Source organism: Ptychodera flava, chromosome 15 (assembly GCF_041260155.1).
Source record: "Ptychodera flava strain L36383 chromosome 15, AS_Pfla_20210202, whole genome shotgun sequence".
Classification (NCBI taxonomy): domain Eukaryota; kingdom Metazoa; phylum Hemichordata; class Enteropneusta; family Ptychoderidae; genus Ptychodera; species Ptychodera flava.
This window is the reverse complement of record NC_091942.1, coordinates 27,847,571-27,864,941: the sequence shown is the minus strand read 5'-3', so window position 1 is coordinate 27,864,941 and position 17,371 is coordinate 27,847,571. Positions and strand designations below refer to the sequence as shown.

General features: G+C 35.8%; 1 protein-coding gene across 2 annotated transcripts in view; it reads right to left on the bottom strand.

Annotated features, from left to right (window-relative positions):
- Positions 1-5,378: 5,378 nt before the first annotated feature.
- Positions 5,379-17,371, bottom strand: part of LOC139151739 (E3 ubiquitin-protein ligase rnf213-alpha-like) — a 50,006-nt gene continuing 38,013 nt past the window's right edge. For both annotated transcript variants that reach the window (XM_070724713.1, XM_070724712.1), the window contains exons 24-31: positions 15,358-15,499; positions 14,806-14,889; positions 13,614-13,794; positions 11,509-11,788; positions 10,877-11,062; positions 10,030-10,119; positions 8,652-8,827; positions 5,379-8,365 (exon numbers count right to left, since the gene is read on the bottom strand). In XM_070724713.1, the coding sequence (XP_070580814.1) occupies positions 8,212-8,365; positions 8,652-8,827; positions 10,030-10,119; positions 10,877-11,062; positions 11,509-11,788; positions 13,614-13,794; positions 14,806-14,889; positions 15,358-15,499 (1,293 nt within the window). In that variant the 3' untranslated portion in view covers positions 5,379-8,211. The remainder of the gene's footprint in view (positions 8,366-8,651; positions 8,828-10,029; positions 10,120-10,876; positions 11,063-11,508; positions 11,789-13,613; positions 13,795-14,805; positions 14,890-15,357; positions 15,500-17,371) is intronic.

Genomic DNA, 17,371 nt, shown 5'->3' with positions numbered 1-17,371 from the left:
TCTATTCTACATGCAAATACCTATCATTTGATATATCACTTGATAGTTGAAAAGTAAGTTTAGAGTACTTTACAATGGATTTTTGTAATTTTATATTGTATTCATGCAAATTAGGTACCCGTGTGCATTATGCAAATTAAATCATTACAGCCCTATTTGTCAGCTGCATATCGTCATTTTTCATGAGGCAGAGATAACAGGCTTTCAAATAACGTTTGATGTGGTTGTGTGATGCGGTTCTATGTGTTAAAATTATTAAAATATCGTTATTAAAAAGGGGAAAGTATATTGTTCTACATTAGTTCGAAAAAAAATTAGTAAAATCATTTTAATATCTCTTTGGATATCAATTCTGTATTCTCCGTGCAAATACCTTTCATTTGATATATCACTCGATAGTTTAAAGTATGTTTATAGTAGTTAATAAATTTCTAATTTTATATCGCATTTATGCAAATAGGGTACCCATGTAAATTATGCAAATTAAGGGCCACGTCCGTACTTGACAGCTAAACATTGTCAATTTTCTTGAAGTAGAGATAGTAAGCTTTCAAATAACGTATGATGATGCTGTAAGATTTGGCTTTTTGTATTAATTTTTTTTAAATATTTTTATTGAAAAGGGGAAAATATTTTTTCAATATAAATATGACAATATTTCAGTAAAATGAATTTAAATGTCTTTTTGGATGTCTTTTCAGTATTCTACATGCAAATAACTTTCATTTGATATATCACTCGATAGTTTAAAGTATTTTTCGAGTAGTGAATAATAAATATCTAATATTAATCGCATTTATGCAAATTGGGTACCCGTGGGACTTATGCAAATTAAGGGCTACGGCCGTACTTGACAGCTAAATGTTGTCTATTTTCTTCAAGTAGAGATAGTAAGCTTTCAAATGATGTATAATGTGGCTGTATGATGTGGCTGTATGTGTTCAAATTTTTAAAATATTGTTATTCAAAAGGGTAAAATATTTTTTTCAGTATTAATATGAAAATATTTCAGTAAAACCATTTTAAATATCTTTTTGGATATCAATTTTGTATTCTACATGCAAATACCTTTCATTTGATATATCACTCGATAGTTTAAAAGTATGTTTAGAGTAGTTAACAATGAATTTCCTAATTTTATATCACATTTATGCAAATTGGGTACCCATGTGAATTATGCAAATTAGGGGGTTATGGCCCTACTTGGCAGCTCCACATATATCGTCAATTTTCTTGAAGTAGAGATAATAAGCTTTTAAATGATGTATGATGTGGCTGTATGTAAGGTGGGTACATTAAGTGTGAAAAATAGGTGAGCCTGCCGCTCGCCTACATGACTCTTTCAAGCAGAACTACAGAGTGTACACAAAATTAACATCACAGCATTTCTACATTTTGATGAATTAGACTAATCATTTCATCAAAATGTAGAAATACTGTGAATGCCAATGTTATCATGGTAATGTCTCTTATTGCTATCATGTCTCTTGTATGTTCATATTTTGCACATGGTGCTGTCATCGTTTCTGGCGTGATCGGATCTTTGCGTAGGATAGACAAAACAAAAGCAAGACAAGCCCAACTCCTCTGGAATGTACTAATTGCATTTGTCATCGTTGCCTTTTTGTGTTCGGCCTCACACTCATATGTCAACTTATTTAACCATTCCACTTGTCTCATTCCACTCTTGTCGTCTGACATGCAAATATGTTAGTTTTCACAGTGATCACACAATACTCAACATTGAATCAAGTAAAACAGACCAATATAGAAAAGGGAATGAAGTAGCAATTGCTTAGCTAGTTGGGAGCTATAGCATGTCCATATGCTAATGTGCAATGTTATAGTAGTCTATGCAATAAGCTTATTGATATTGATTAACAAGTTTTGTTTCAACCGTTATTGCACACATGCAGTGGTATTAAGCGAGTAACTATGAACAAATCTTTGACTTATACCAGGGCCAGGGAAACTATCGTAAACAGATTGGAAGAGATAGCGGGAGAGAGAGCTAATATACAGTCCGGGTCAGCTCCAAAATTGGAGACTCATTATGATAATGTATTCCGGTATTCAGCCAATCATCGACCAGATTACATCATTAATAAAGTACAGGTCACGCTGGGTCACATATTACCCACCAAGTGTGATCGGCAGTTTTGGGCCGCTTATTAAGCCCCTGTCTTGTGAATTTCGACGAATTTCGACAGTCAACATAATCCACGTGTTCTGCAGAAGGTCATGTCCAACAAGGAGCCGATTAGTGGACAAATATTCGAAATATTGACGATTCATTTCTACCCCCAGTTTATCGATTTCGCTCAAGTACCGAGAATCATTTTGTGGATGTTCGTCATCTCTATTAGAAATACTGTTATAAAGGTTATTTGTGTAGGTACGCGTATAAAATTTTGCAAGAAAGAAGAGCAATGTCAGAGCTTTAAAACGATACCTGTTTTGTAGTTGTCAAACGCAGACTAAAAATGGTACGCGATTTTGAAAATGTGTTGACAGAGTGGCCACACAACTGTTCCCCATACGGTAGAATTTGTATCGCTGCCATCTCCGATACAAATGGGTATTCTGAACGATCTGTGTAGGTACACGATTTATATTTCGCAGGACTTCAAGCCAGAGTCTAGGAATCACAGCGATATATGGGGTTTGGTTGTCTTAGCCAGAATAAAACTGGTACGCGATTTTGAAATTGTGTTTTGACAGAGTGGCCACACAACTGTTCGACATTATGACAGAATACGGCGCGGGAGTTCGACACAGTATGGCGTACGTAACGAAGGACGCATGTGGAGGTTGCCAGGAAATATAATTTTTACTGATGGCGCGCTGGTCGCTGATTGGCTAATGAGTGGGGGAAAATATTATGGTATAGCGTCTCCAATTTTGGAGCTGACCCGGACTGATATAGGTTACATTCTTTTAAAGCTGGAAGTGCCACAGCTGCGGCCAACTGTCAAGTGACAGATGTTTCAAACGTCACGGTCGATGGCGATCTGTGATAACGAAGGATGGCTACGTGGACCATTCACTGCAATCCTGTCAGATGATTTCTAAAAACTTGGGACTTTAGGGTATCAGTTTGTGAAGTCTAAAGCTGCCACCTCCAGGCTGATCCATCGAAAGCTGCCACTTCTGGCTGATCAATCCTAAAGCTGCCACCTCTGGCTGATCCTTCATTAATAAATAAATAGAGTGGAATGTATTTATTAAAATGAGAGTATAGAGAAGACTGTAGAGTAGCCTTAGCAGGATACTTCGCAGGTAAGGGAGCCGTCATTATTAACCGCCTAGGGGGGTGGTCGGGGGGAATTTCATCGGCAACTCTGAAATTTCGAAACCCCCCTGCCAACAGAAATTTTGACTGAACCCCCCCCCCTCATTTAGAAAAGTTAAATTACATTATCATCGGTTACCTCATAATTTGGATTGGTATCATGACAGGATTTTCACTAAGATAATTTGACAGAGCAGAATTTGAAAGTACAGGGGGAAAAATCAAAGGCGAAGGGGGAAAGTGTCAGAGGAAGGGTGTTCCTTCTCTTGCATGGAAAATTTTGAGAAATTTGATGAGTGCAATGGTACATGGTGCAATCTTAGAGGTGTTTTCAATTTTTTTTTACTAGTAAAACTGATAGAACACCCCAAAGGCAGAGCATGAGAGGGGTGCCCCCTTACTGAATTAAGAAATTGATGTGTGCAATGGTGCAATCTGAGAGGTGTGTCAATTTAGTTTGCATAAAAAATTGAGTACCCCTCCTTTCTCTCCACATTTTGAGCAACCCCCTCCTTGTAGCTTTCAATTTTTTGAGTGACCTCCCTCAGATTCCTCCGACCCCCAGGCCGTAAATAATGACGGTTGCCTAACCTGGAGCAAAGTGAGGTACAAAGGTCACAGTTCAGAGGACATGCTCCTGATTATGCACCATTCCTGAAGTGTTGCCAATATTTCTACTATAGTATGAACTCTGAACAACTTTCCAAATAAATATCAGAAATGAAGATGTGCAGCCTTGTTTGTATTTTAGGGCATAGAAACCAGACAATTTAATTGTTTTCTTGACTTTTACGTTCCATTACAGTCTTGAACGTGCAGGATTTCATAATTTGAAAAGGGATAAAATAATGATTCAAAGTGGTTGGTTGCAAAGTTGTGATGTTGAGATTGGTAAAAGTTACATATTTCAACACCAAATAACCAAACTTGAATACACAATGATACTAAGGGGTCCCTTTATAATAACACAAATGTAAAAGTTTAACCAAATGCAAAGACAACCTTGTTCAGAATTAACTGTGTATGCAGTTTTTCTCAGATTTGCAGAAATTCAATGAAGCAAAAAATATTTGTGATGTAACATATTAAGGAGTCGACGACAGAGAAAAAGGGTGAGATCATGGCAGTCTTTGCGACAATATTGCCACCTAATATTACCATTTGTTCTGTGATGCCACAAAGTCAGAGGGAATTTTTTAACAAGTTGACATAACTAACTAAAATAATGGAAGAAGACCAACACCTGAAGGACTGTGAGTAGTACAACTGGAAAACTTTCTTATCACCTTTAACAAAAAAACTGACAGTTCTGTCACCACACATGTATGAGCAGAAATCAATCCTCAAGAACACTAAAATTTTGTGTGAACTCAAAAAGTTGTGTAGAATGCCTGTTATGTTACATTGAGAGTTTGCAGTCACTCCTAGGACAGTGCCTTCTGTGGATGCCCTTGTGCTTTCTCTTTTCAAAGGATCTATTGGACCATGTCCAGGAAATGTCTCATACTCTATATGTAGTTTAACAACCAAGTGGCCAGAAATCTGAAGAAACATTGTGACAAAGCAGGAATATGGTCACTACTTGGCTAATTTCACACCACTGTCATAAAAACCACCCGTTTAATCCTGACACTAGTAGGAAAATATCACATATTATATCATACAAGTATATTGATGGCACAAATACAGGGACTTGATTTGTTGAGACATGGAATTTGCCATGCCATGTTTGCAGTATAGCATGGTTGGAATATCTGCAATCTCTCAGCTACACTGAAAAATGCCTTTGACATTTCACATAGGATTTCAGTTCAATGTTATGATGTTGGTTTTTACAAGTTAATACTCCATAAATGCACTTGCTCTCATTCACACAATATGTCATACATGTATCAAAATCTCGTAATATACTTTCTCTGGCTTTGTTTATTGTTTGAGTGTACACTTTGATGCTAGTGTCCTGCACACTGCCTGACATGGATATTCTGTGCCAATATCCTCATACACACAACATTGCAATAACACATTGCATAACCTTATAGTAAAAATACACATACCTGAACAGAAATAACAGTACAACTCCACATTAATTTTTCCAAGATGATTTATTTTTGTACATAGTCCCGATTGCAGCTCTTAACAACATGTACACACATTGCAGCTGATTGGCAAACACGAACCTACAGCAGAATGGTCAATGAATAGTTGAACAGTGATTGTATTGCAATCATATATGGTATACTATGTAAATGTTGGTTTTATTAATATCAAGGTGAGCTTAGGGACAAGTCATCTTCTCTGGGTGTTTACTTCTACAAGCAGCGCTGTGAAAAATACATCTTGGGTTTTTTAAAGCACATTTTAACAATTCCGGGATGCAATATACTGTGAAAGCAGATTTGTTTAGCTACTTTAATTACCACAACACTAAAAATTTATTACAGTGATGTTGTTTACACTTGCAACATTGGTGTGAAAGGGTTAAATACAAGAGTTACGTACAGACCACATGAACTCATTTTTCCATCAAATTATTGAAACAAGAAAACTGATCTTCAACTTCACCTTAAAATACAATCATTACAGTCTTACTTTCTTTCCCTTGAAATTACAGCATGTCTCAATAATTAAGGCAAAAACCTCTTACCAGAGTACCACATATGAGTATAGTATAAAGGTCAAAAAATACCTTCACCCCTTTGATGTAAAATGGTCATACATGAGTTTTATTCTTGATTACTTCATCAAAGTCAACGCAATTGCACAGACACTGGAAGGAAATCCTCACAAAGTAACATTTTTCACACAACCTGATTATACAGTGCTTTACTTGTAATATATCATCATAGAAATCAGTTGCACAGTGGTAACACAATAGTATCAATCATAATGTGGCATTGGCAGAAGACATAACAGCAGCAAATTAATTAATCACTTAATTAATTACTGTCTAGAACAGTGCTTTGGATATTTCTTGAATTACTTACGCAAAACTTTTACCATAATACCAGATATGCCTGTAGTATAAATGGTTACAAGGTACCTCCACCCCTATAACTACAAACATGTTTGAAAGATTATATTCAGAAAAATTAATGATATTCCGTTTAAGAAAGGAAATAAAAACATTTCTCATTTATTACAATCGGTATATAAATATGCTGTATTGCATACACCATAAGTCCCCTTACATATTGTATGAGTTGAACACTGTCTATCAAAATTGATGGAAATAGACCTAAACACGACCTTTATTCTGGATTACTTTAAAGCCAACACAATTGCACAGATAATGAAAGGAAAACACCACAAGGTAAGATTGTTCAAACACCTAATTATACAGTGCTCTGCTTGTAATATATCATCATAGAAATCAGTTGCATGGTAATAAGCTACCATAATATATTGGCATATGACATACAAGCAGCAAACTAATTAACAGATTAAGCACTGTCAAGATCAGTGCTCTGGATTATTATTCTGAAACAACACCATTCTCAAACATTAATGGCTTGCTGTTTGATATTATTCATCTTTCTGATATGGTATTTACTTTTCTGAAGTTTTTCATAAACTAAAACAAGTCTGACAGTCAGTGATGAGCAAGTTTGAATAACTACTGCAAAGCATCCTATCTACTTCTTGCAAACAAAACATAATTTGAATAACTATGGTAAAAGCAACATAGCTACCGTTTGCAAACTAGACACTGTATCTACTTGAAAGCAACAACTATAGCTTGTAATTTAAACATGATTTTGTAATGACTGTATAGCATCATAACTAATTTTTTGCAAAATTAACATGATTTGAATAATAACCTTATGGTAGTTTAACAAATGCTTGCAAGATAAACATGTTTTGAAAAATTACTGTAAAGCAGATTACCTAATTTTCACAAAATAACCATAATTTGAATAACTAATGTATAGCAGAAGCTCTGTAATTTTTGCAAAAATAAACATGATTTGAATAACTTGTAAAAGCAACATCACTGTTGTTTGCATACAAGACATACTTGAATAGCTACTGTATAGCAACGTAAATACCGTCTGCAATATAGTCAATTTGGATCAATTTGAAAAACTATTTTATAAAAGCATAACTAATGTTTGAAAAATAAGCACTTTGAGTAACTACTCTACAGCTGCGGAACTAAAACAATTTGAAAAATACTCTATTAAAATAACAAAAGGAACATTACTGCTGTTTGCAGAATGAACATGATTTGAATAACCCTGGTACGGTAGGTAACACATTCACAAGTTTCACTCGGCAAACATTGCGATATCTATCACTGTTTGCAAAGGAGAAATAACAGATGGAAAACACAGGCATTTCCTTTCTTCCTTACACTGTATGATTTTATTAAAGTAAAACTAGAATTTATGATAACTTGATAATGAAGACTTACATAGCTAGAGTCAAAATAACATACGCATGAAGAGTTAGTATGCTGAATATATGAATAGCAGAATGCTTCTTATATATCCCATGGTATACCACAAAGAGGAAAAACGTACCCCGGTATTTCCTTCTTTTAAAATAAATGATAAATTCCACACCAAACAAGTATGTAGTTGAGCCTTGTAAATGGAATATCAAAAGTCTGGGTAAATAGTTTAACACCAAAAACATTTTGCATCTTTCTATCCACATTCAAAACTGTTGTAATTTGTTTTATGTACAGCAAATCACAAATTTTCACTAAGACTGACAACAGTAACTTTATACCAGATGCAAAATCCCATTTATTTCATATATGGTGTGTAAACATTTCGATTGATCTCCAAAAAAGGAACTGACTAGTTAGATCATTGTCAAGAAATATTAGCTCCAAATCAAAGATAAGTTTTATAAAAGTTCCTGTGTGGTATGATTGTGATTGGTTGAGCCATCTGTAGTGTTAACATTTCTTCTTAGTATCGATGAGCTTCTCTTTGCTGATAGTTGATGACAACAGTCCATGTTGACCAGATATGTTTCACCAGGATATCTTCTGGTATCTCTTCTAGATTGGCAATCTCATCATGATCATTGTAGTCTATGTAGACCATAAGTACATCTCTGAGTCTGTGAGCAAAACATAAAGACATAACTTTTCCTGAGAAATCTTTTTATACTCCTTACTGTCAAGGGACTACAATTATTGTGCTTTGAAATTAATCGCTGTCTGAGGTGTACGCAATGATGTCTGAGCTACACAGCTAAACCAATTAAGGCCTATTAAATCCAGGGCTATTGTGACATTGAGTACTAGTAACAAAATAAATGGCAATATTGCCATTGGTCTTTCCATCTACCTATGGTTTTTTCTTCTGAAAAAGCAACATTCTTTTTTTCGTCTAGATTCACTTACTTCCAATTAGGAACATCTTCTTCAGCATCTTTCTGTTTCTTCAAACCAATGGCTATGTAGTGGTGCAACTCATTGACCAAGGAATCCACATTTATACTTCTCAATGCAGTGCACAGATTCTGGACTAGCTCTGGATTTAACTCCTCTCTGTAGTCATTCAAACTATCAAATGGATCCTGTTAAGAAAGTGGAATGCATTTTATTGTGTGTGGTGTGGCACATCTCTTGATAGGATTAGAATATGTAGCATTGGTAAACTTACCTCAATATGACTAATAAGTGGACAACGTGCAACTGTGCATATTCACCATCAATAACCAGTAATTGTAGTTGCATTGGCATACTTGTACAACACCCCTTGATATATATAAATGAAAGCTAGTATGTTGCACCTCAAATATTCAATGCGAATCAGTGACTGACAATTTTCGCTACAGTACACTTCTTAGATGATTACTTGAACCAACATCAAGGAATACCATCCATGATGGTGAAGCTCCTACAGGTCTGTTTTTGTTCCAGAAATGTTGCTTTGCATAAACCAGACAAAAACATTAAGTTTGAAGTAACACAGAGAAAAATGGCTCTCATACTTTTAGGGTAAAAAATTGCTTTTAGACTTATTTCTTTGAGCTACATGTAACTTCCAACCATCTTGCACTCAAATACTATAAATAAATGTTGCATTATCACCTTGTCCACCAGTTTTCAGATGATAGCTCAGAGCACCATGTAGGTCAATACTATGCTATATGACCTTTCAAGTGTGAATTGAAATAGAATGATATAGGGAAGTCAACCTCTTAAGTTTACAAAAGTTGCTTAATTGATGGAAGTGCGCTGGGACTCTAACAGCTTCCTACAGCCAATTCACTTGACCCCGGTGATACAATGTCTGGTATAAACCCATTGCATGCATTAACCCCACTATGTGTTATCTCACATTTTCAACAGAAAGTCTCATGAAGGAGATTACATCTCAATTAAGCAGTGATGCCAACAGCTGGTATACTAGATACAAAAGCTGACACACCATGTTAAACGAGAGTAAAGTTTTTAAGAAATGACCACCACACAAGCTTTACACCAAAATTTTACTTACACTGACTGAGAAATGCTGTAAGTACAAGTAACTGAATTTGAATAGGTCCTGAACAGATTTCACACAGCCTTCAAGAACAGTAATACCTTAACTTTACTCATAAGGCAAGAAATAAATCAAATACATCCAATATGTGAGGGGAGCATTGCTATCAACTGTACTTTGTGTGATATGTTTCACTAATAGTTGTCCACATGCAAACCTTGTGGTATTATGACACACCAACTGCTTGACCAGGAGATATATTGCTTCATTATTACACAAAATCTCTCTTACCTGGGCGTTGATTGTCAGCCTTCTAGCCCTTTCTACTGCCAGCAGTTGCCACAGAGCTAGGATATGTTTCAACTGGCATGGATACCTCACCTACAGGAGACAGGCTTGTTTCATTAAGAGATACTAGGACAGTAACCACAGGACATTTACCACCTAGACATTTCTTACCAACCAGTTGGGGCTAGGGTTACGGTAAAGCGTCCAGTGGGTAAATGCCCCATATAGGGGAACTGAATGATGGAGACTCAGCTCATTAGGTACCACAAAACCACTGCAGCCCCTTTCCCCTCCCACAAATGAAAGTTTGAATGTGCTGAAATTAGAAACCAACATTCATGATTCCAATATCCCCCAAAACAAGGCATTACTGAGATAGGTTGTTGCATATTTAAATTGCAGACATGCTTTTGAACAGCACAACTTGCAAAAAAAGAAAATAATAATTAATGGTGATTAAGCAACATGCAGGTACATGAATGGTTTCTTTTGCAACCATAGCACATACATGTAGGTTGTTCAAATATTTACTCAATGATGTTGTAATAGAGCTAAATCCTTTTATTTTGATGCAATGACTTTCACTCATCATGCAAATTTTAATTATCTTGACCTGTAAGTGTTTTAATGGTGTCAGATTACACTGATAGTAATACTATAAGATTAAATAGTTTATCAATCAGGTATCTTCAGTGTATATGATTTTCTTTCAGATGTCTTTACAATTTCTTGCCATATTAGTTTCATTCCGTGCAATATTTAATGTTCATCCAACATTCTTATGCAAAATTCAAAATTCATGTTTGTGTTCAATGCAGAGTATAAAAGACCATTATAAAGCTGCCTTTACCTTCATCTCACTTCTCTCCATCTTGAGGATGCTGACCAAGTACTTGATGACATGCATGTCTGGTTTACCACCAGAAGATGCCAAGAAACCAATGGCGATGTCAAGACAAGCCAATGAGTCAGATACTTCAGGCAGTGATCGCAATTCAGACAAGATCTGGTGTTGAATGGCTTTAGATAATGGCTCCTGAAACACAGGATATAATGTGTAAACTTTCATTTTGCAGCCATTAAAACTTTTTCAGTGATAATTATAATTTTAAATAGTTGAATGAACATGTTGGGTAGGAATGTTCTTTTCTTGAAACTCATACCGGTACTTTTGGCATGAGAAAAACCTGGAGAAATTGCACATGAGAACAGTACATACCAATTTGTTGTTAAGCTCAAGTAACATGCTTGATGTTCGACTTCAGAGAAATAAATGTATCACTCAAACGTGGATGGGGTTGCCAAAATTCAACGATGAAATGTGAGTATTATGTTGTATCATCGTTACTTTTTGATGATGCATACGGAGTTAAATGGTCCTTACTGCTAATGAGATGCATATTAAATAAAGGTAAAATCGTCATAAAAATGACAACACATATCAGCCCTCAGTGGCAGGATGCCAATTCACAGACTTCTTACCTGTGGTATTTTACTCTTCAAACTTTCAAACACTGCAGCATCTCTAGAGTCTTGACGGAAGACCAACTGCTCTATCTTTCTGAGGATCTTGGCTTTACCACGGATAAATCTCTCTTCCAGTTGTCTCTCCAGTGATGGTAAGTCGTACTCAACTAGTGTTCCACGTCCTACTTCCAAGGAATAATTACAGTGGGATAGAACCATTGGGAGGAGATCCTTCTCTGGGTCATATGCTATCAAGTCAGCTGGAGTCAGATCACATGGTTTGATCAGCACATCACTAGGTAATCACAAAAAATATAAACAACTCAGTCAGTACCAAGCTACTTGTCATCTAATAATGACCAACTATTCAAAGCTGTATGTCTTACATCGGCAGATCGTCCATGTAGCCGACACGAACACGAAGTGTCTGTTACCGGCTACCGAAAACTATGAAAAATGGTAAAGAATGAGCTACAAAATCACTATCAGTTTTAAGTTGCAGGTAGAATAAGTCTGTGTCTTTGTATAAAATACTATAAAAATAGTAGAAAGTGAACAACCAGCTGAAAGTTAGTTGAGGAGACCTTAACTGCATATCATTTGCATCTAATTGTCGGCTACATGGACTGTGTGTCTTACATCAGCTGTACTTCAAAACCAGCTAATTTACATCATAAATATTTGACATACAGCTATACGACCATTTATCAAATGCCCATGCTCACCAAGTTTGTCCTCTACAAACACAAAGAACAGGATTTATACTGTTATCACTCTAAGACAACATACTTTAGAACTTTGTGTTGATTTTCCATGGCCAGTATTCATGCAATGATTGAAAATTTCACTCTGATGTGAAGATTTTGTAGAAAAAATTGGTCATAATTATTAATGATCTAACAAAGTGATTCTACTCAAAACATTGTGAGTCGTTGTGATTTAGTTTTGTCCCGTATGTGGAGGTTTGTATGCCTAAGACCTGATTGCACCTTCACTGTATACTACAAATTTGATACAAGAATATAGGTTTAAAATTAATCCTGCGAAGTGAACATGAACTCATGAACACTCTCAAGAGTTACAATGAAAATAATTTAGTTAATGATTTAATTGTCGAAAACAGTTCTCAAAATTTACTAATGCAAGTTTTAAGTAAATTTGAACAGATCTGAATGGAGGTATTGCTACTAAGCAACAAATATAATTGGAAGCCATGGAATCAGAAATATTTGAGACGTTTAAAACAAAAATGACATATTATGCCCTAAAAAGTGGCAAATGTAGGTTTCATCATCACTTACACAACTCTCAGTCAGATAATCCCTTTGGACTTGTTACCCTGACTGTGGTTCAGAGAAGTTGTAAGTTTTGTGCCACTGAAAGTGGAGCTACAAGTCACAGCATGTATGTTTTATAAATTTTATTGACAGCCATCATTTGAAGTAGGTGAGACACTGATCAATTTTCAGCTGAAAAACAAAACTGATGAAAAATCAATCTCTCGCAAATCCACTTTTCAAATTGGCTTTACCTGGCACTGAATTCCTAAGGATGCTGTAACTTATCAGGATTTGTTTGATTTAGACAAAAAATATGTAAACAATTCTTCAAAAAATCTTCATATAATAACCTTCTTTCAAATCAATAGCCTAATAGCTGAAAGTTAAAGATTCATGAGGATAACGCCATCAGTATTTGAACAATGTAATTGGCTTAATATCATGTAAATTTTTACAGCTAATTTCCTAATTGAGCTAATTGATTAAAAACAACTTTCTCAACAGGTGCTCCTTTGAAAGCTTTCAAACTTTTGTCATTGGTTTACAAGGATAACTGAATCCTTATTTGTATAAAATGATAATGAACATGCATATGTAAACTTTTTGAATTATTTTTCTCATTTTTTTTCAAAACATCTATTGCCCTGAAAATACTTCTGATCACTGATACCCCTTAACTTGGTTGGGTAGTGCCAAATAGTGATTGTCTTCAGATTTGACTAATTAATAATAGTTAAAACTGCATTGGTTAACGATCAGGGCGTGCGTATGATGGTGAAATATAGCAATGGTTTTACATCACAATTTCAAAAACTCTAAAATACTCCAAAAATTTTTTACCTCACATCACGATTGGTTATTGCTTTATATTTATCCATGAACTGATTCTGTGTGATGATTAGGAAATCTACCAGTGCAGTAGAACAGACACCATCTCCCTTCCTGGTGGGCAGTATCATAGCCAGGCTGGAATCTCCGTCAATCACTTGGTCAGACAAGTCCTTCGGAACAAACAATCCACCTGCGGGAAACGGATTAGCTAAGGTGTTATTTTTTAAACAGGTAAACTAGAAAGGACCACAGACAGCCTTTATTCACACATCAGAAAGCAAATCTCAATCAAAACACAATACGTCGGTTTCGAGTTGTCAGAAAACACACAAATTTTTAACATCGGTCGCATGGGGGCACTCGAGATTTCGCAAAAGTGGGGGCAAAAATTTCCGTCATGGAGGGAAGTCGCAACATCACGCGTGAAGACGTCCGCAAAATGAACATGAAAGAGCTTCATGAATTTTTAAAAGCAAGGAAGATTCCTCCTTCCAAAGCTAAAAAGGCTGAGTTGGTAGAGCTTGCTGAGAAATCCATTGACCTTGGATTAGAAACTAATGTAAAAATGTGAAAGAGGCTCCGCACTATAGGCCTACTATCCAAAATGTTTTTTTTTTGTGTCGAGTTTGTGTTTGATTCGTTTCGAATATGTGTTCCTACATTCTTATCCGATTGTTTGTGTTAATAAAAATGTTTGTTTCAGTTTGGATTTGTGTGTACGGTAATGTTTTGTTCGTGTGGGGAAAGCTTATGTCGAGACGCAGCCGGGCCTATGGTGTGACAAAGTTGATAGAGTGGCCCTTTGACGCTTGCATTTCGAAACCCGAGTGTGTGGTTTCTCATCAGTCGCAGTGTAGATTATTTACTTAGTTTGTGTTTGTGAAAATTTATTTTAATATATTTTAGTGATCTTGCTCTTCGAGTAGCGAGGCAAGTTCCCGTTTTACATGCGTTGGCGAGACGCCGACGTCGAGACTGTTGCTGTTTCGTCTAGCGAGTATGTTGGTTGATCTGGAAGAATTATCGCTTGATAATTAAAGCTTGAAATCCTTGAATTACCGCATGGTCTTATGGTAACTCAAAACCGACGTATTATCTAGCATATGGATGTGACCTCTATACACATCTGAAATGGAGAGATCACAAATATCTGCCAAAATTTATAACTTGCCATAAGAGAAAATGGTTATACTGTACTTACCGTAATCAGCCACATCCTGTCTGACAAGATTCCATGCTGTTGCAAAACTTTCTAACAGCCTGTAGTGTTTATTCCTGATATGACCTGTAGACATCAACAAAGTCAATTACAAATTCAGATCAAGTAATTCTCTTCTCTGGGGAAATAATATTGCCTTAATTTAAAAGTAAAAAATATGACAAAAGAATGGTAGGCATAGAGCCTTTTTTCACGAGAAAAATTTGTGGAAAACCTATTTGATTACTGTGTTTATCACTAAAATTTTCCTTGATATCCTAGTTTCACAAGAAAATTTTTCACATGAAAACAAGCCCTGGAAAATAAGATATGTACTTCTCAAATTAATATCACTTCTTCTATAGTTAAACACATTGTTTCAAGAAGAAAAAACAACAACATGTGTACAGTATAACAACTTTAAGCAACGAGTCCCCAAAACATTCTTGGTACTTTCAACTCTGCACTTTGCATTACCAGTCTCTGCTTTAACAAATTCATATGAGCTAAAGAAGTACACTTTTGGTCATAGCGATAAGTAAACCTTTACAGAACCTTTTGGCAATTCACTGAGGAACCTCCCAATTTTCAAGTTGGTAGCTTCATGGACATCAATATTTCTATGAAATCTGTCAATCAACAGTTGTTGTAGATGAATGATGTCAGGCAGGTACTTCAGAGCACGAAGAACATGTTCCTGTGAAGGAAATAGGACATAAGTTTGTGTGTGTATATATATATATATATATATATATATATATATATATATATATATATATATATATATATATATATATATATATATATATATATATATATATATATATATATATATATAATCCCCCCGTATTCCGAACGAGTGTGGCTGCGTCGCAGACGAGTGATTCCCCGTGTAGCGGCCGTATCCCTCCGAGCCGTAGGCGAGGGGGGATACGGCCGCTACACGGGGAATCACGAGTCAGCGACGCAGACACACGAGTGAGGAATACGGGGGGATTATATATTTATCACATGCATAGACCCAAGTTTTCTGTAAATAAACCTTCCAGGAATTATAATTACTGGGAAAAAACGAGAGGGAGTATTTTTCAAGAATTCATACGCTCATGTTATGCGGTCATGGCTGGGTCACAGCTGACTTGACTGCGCTCAGCTCAAAATGTTGAGGCTGCTCCTATGGATAATTAGCGTCTTTCGTAGTGCTTTTTCTGTGCGAATCAAGCGGAAACAGGAAAGACTATGGATTTTTAATGCAAGGTATTTATTTGGTACATATTATAACATCAATTTTAGTGAAAATTCATTCATAAAATTATTGGACGTACAAGCGGGACGTCGCGACACTCAGCCGCGGCTGGTGAGAACGGGTTATTTTTGTCAATATTCGAACATCATTCAAAGAATTCTGCTTTGCAAAGTTTGTATGAAATTTTCAAAATTAACAATTATTATGTTTTACGAAATTGTCAATTGTATGTTTAATATTTTACGAGTAAAATGAGCTTGTTTAGATATAATGAAGAACAGTGTTTGGCTCTGACTCAATAAGTATGACTACATACAAGCAACAAGTCTTTCTCAGCTCAGACGCGAGACGACGGAAGTTCAACAACAAGGTACAATACAGGAAATGTACGTGATGCACACTATGGACGGACAAAACAATAGCTTGCACCTTTAAGTTTAAATGTACTGATAACATTGTGAACTCGTCGCTCTTGAAAAATAAAATAGCGTTTCTTCTGATGAGTCTCAAGTCCGGAGTATCGTCATTGCTGTCAGAAATGATGTACACTCTTCGCTTCATCAGCTCGTCCCGGAACTCGACTGGTTGACTGCCGCGGCAGCATTGATCGTGATGTTGAACTTGAAACCCGTCAATGTTGCTTCAGAAAACATTCTTACTGCTGCAGGGATGATTGGTACGTGTCTTGGGTTATCGTTATGCTTATGTTGTTTGATGGACATCGACAAGGGCAATTTGACGAGGTACACAACACAAAATGCCGGTAACATACCGTACTAAAATGTCAGCGGTGTACAAATCAATCGAAATCAACGACGACGAAACACAAATTCATAAAAATTCTAGTATCGACAGTATTTTGTATTATACACATATATTTTAATACTCCATATTTCCTTATGTTTCATTACCCTCCCACTTTTGCATTACAGGGATTTGAAATTAAGTTCTGAACAGCTGATTTTTGTTTACGTTTTAAAAGTAGTCCGGGTCCCATATCCACCACATGTGGAATATGGATTCATCGTAGTCATATACCTATAGTGTGACGTCATACTATAGGGATAACTGGGTCTATGTATGTGATAAATATATATATATATATATATATATATATATATATATATATATATATATATATATATATGTCTGTCTGCATGTATGCATTTTCACCGAATGTCTCTTTAGAAAACATTACTTTAGGTCAATGAATTTTCTTCACTGAAAGTCAGTCTTTTTCATCCTCTGACAATGCTCATTAGTGCACTTTACAAGCATTGGATTTTTTTTACTCAATCCCCTAAATTCTTTTGGTAGCACATA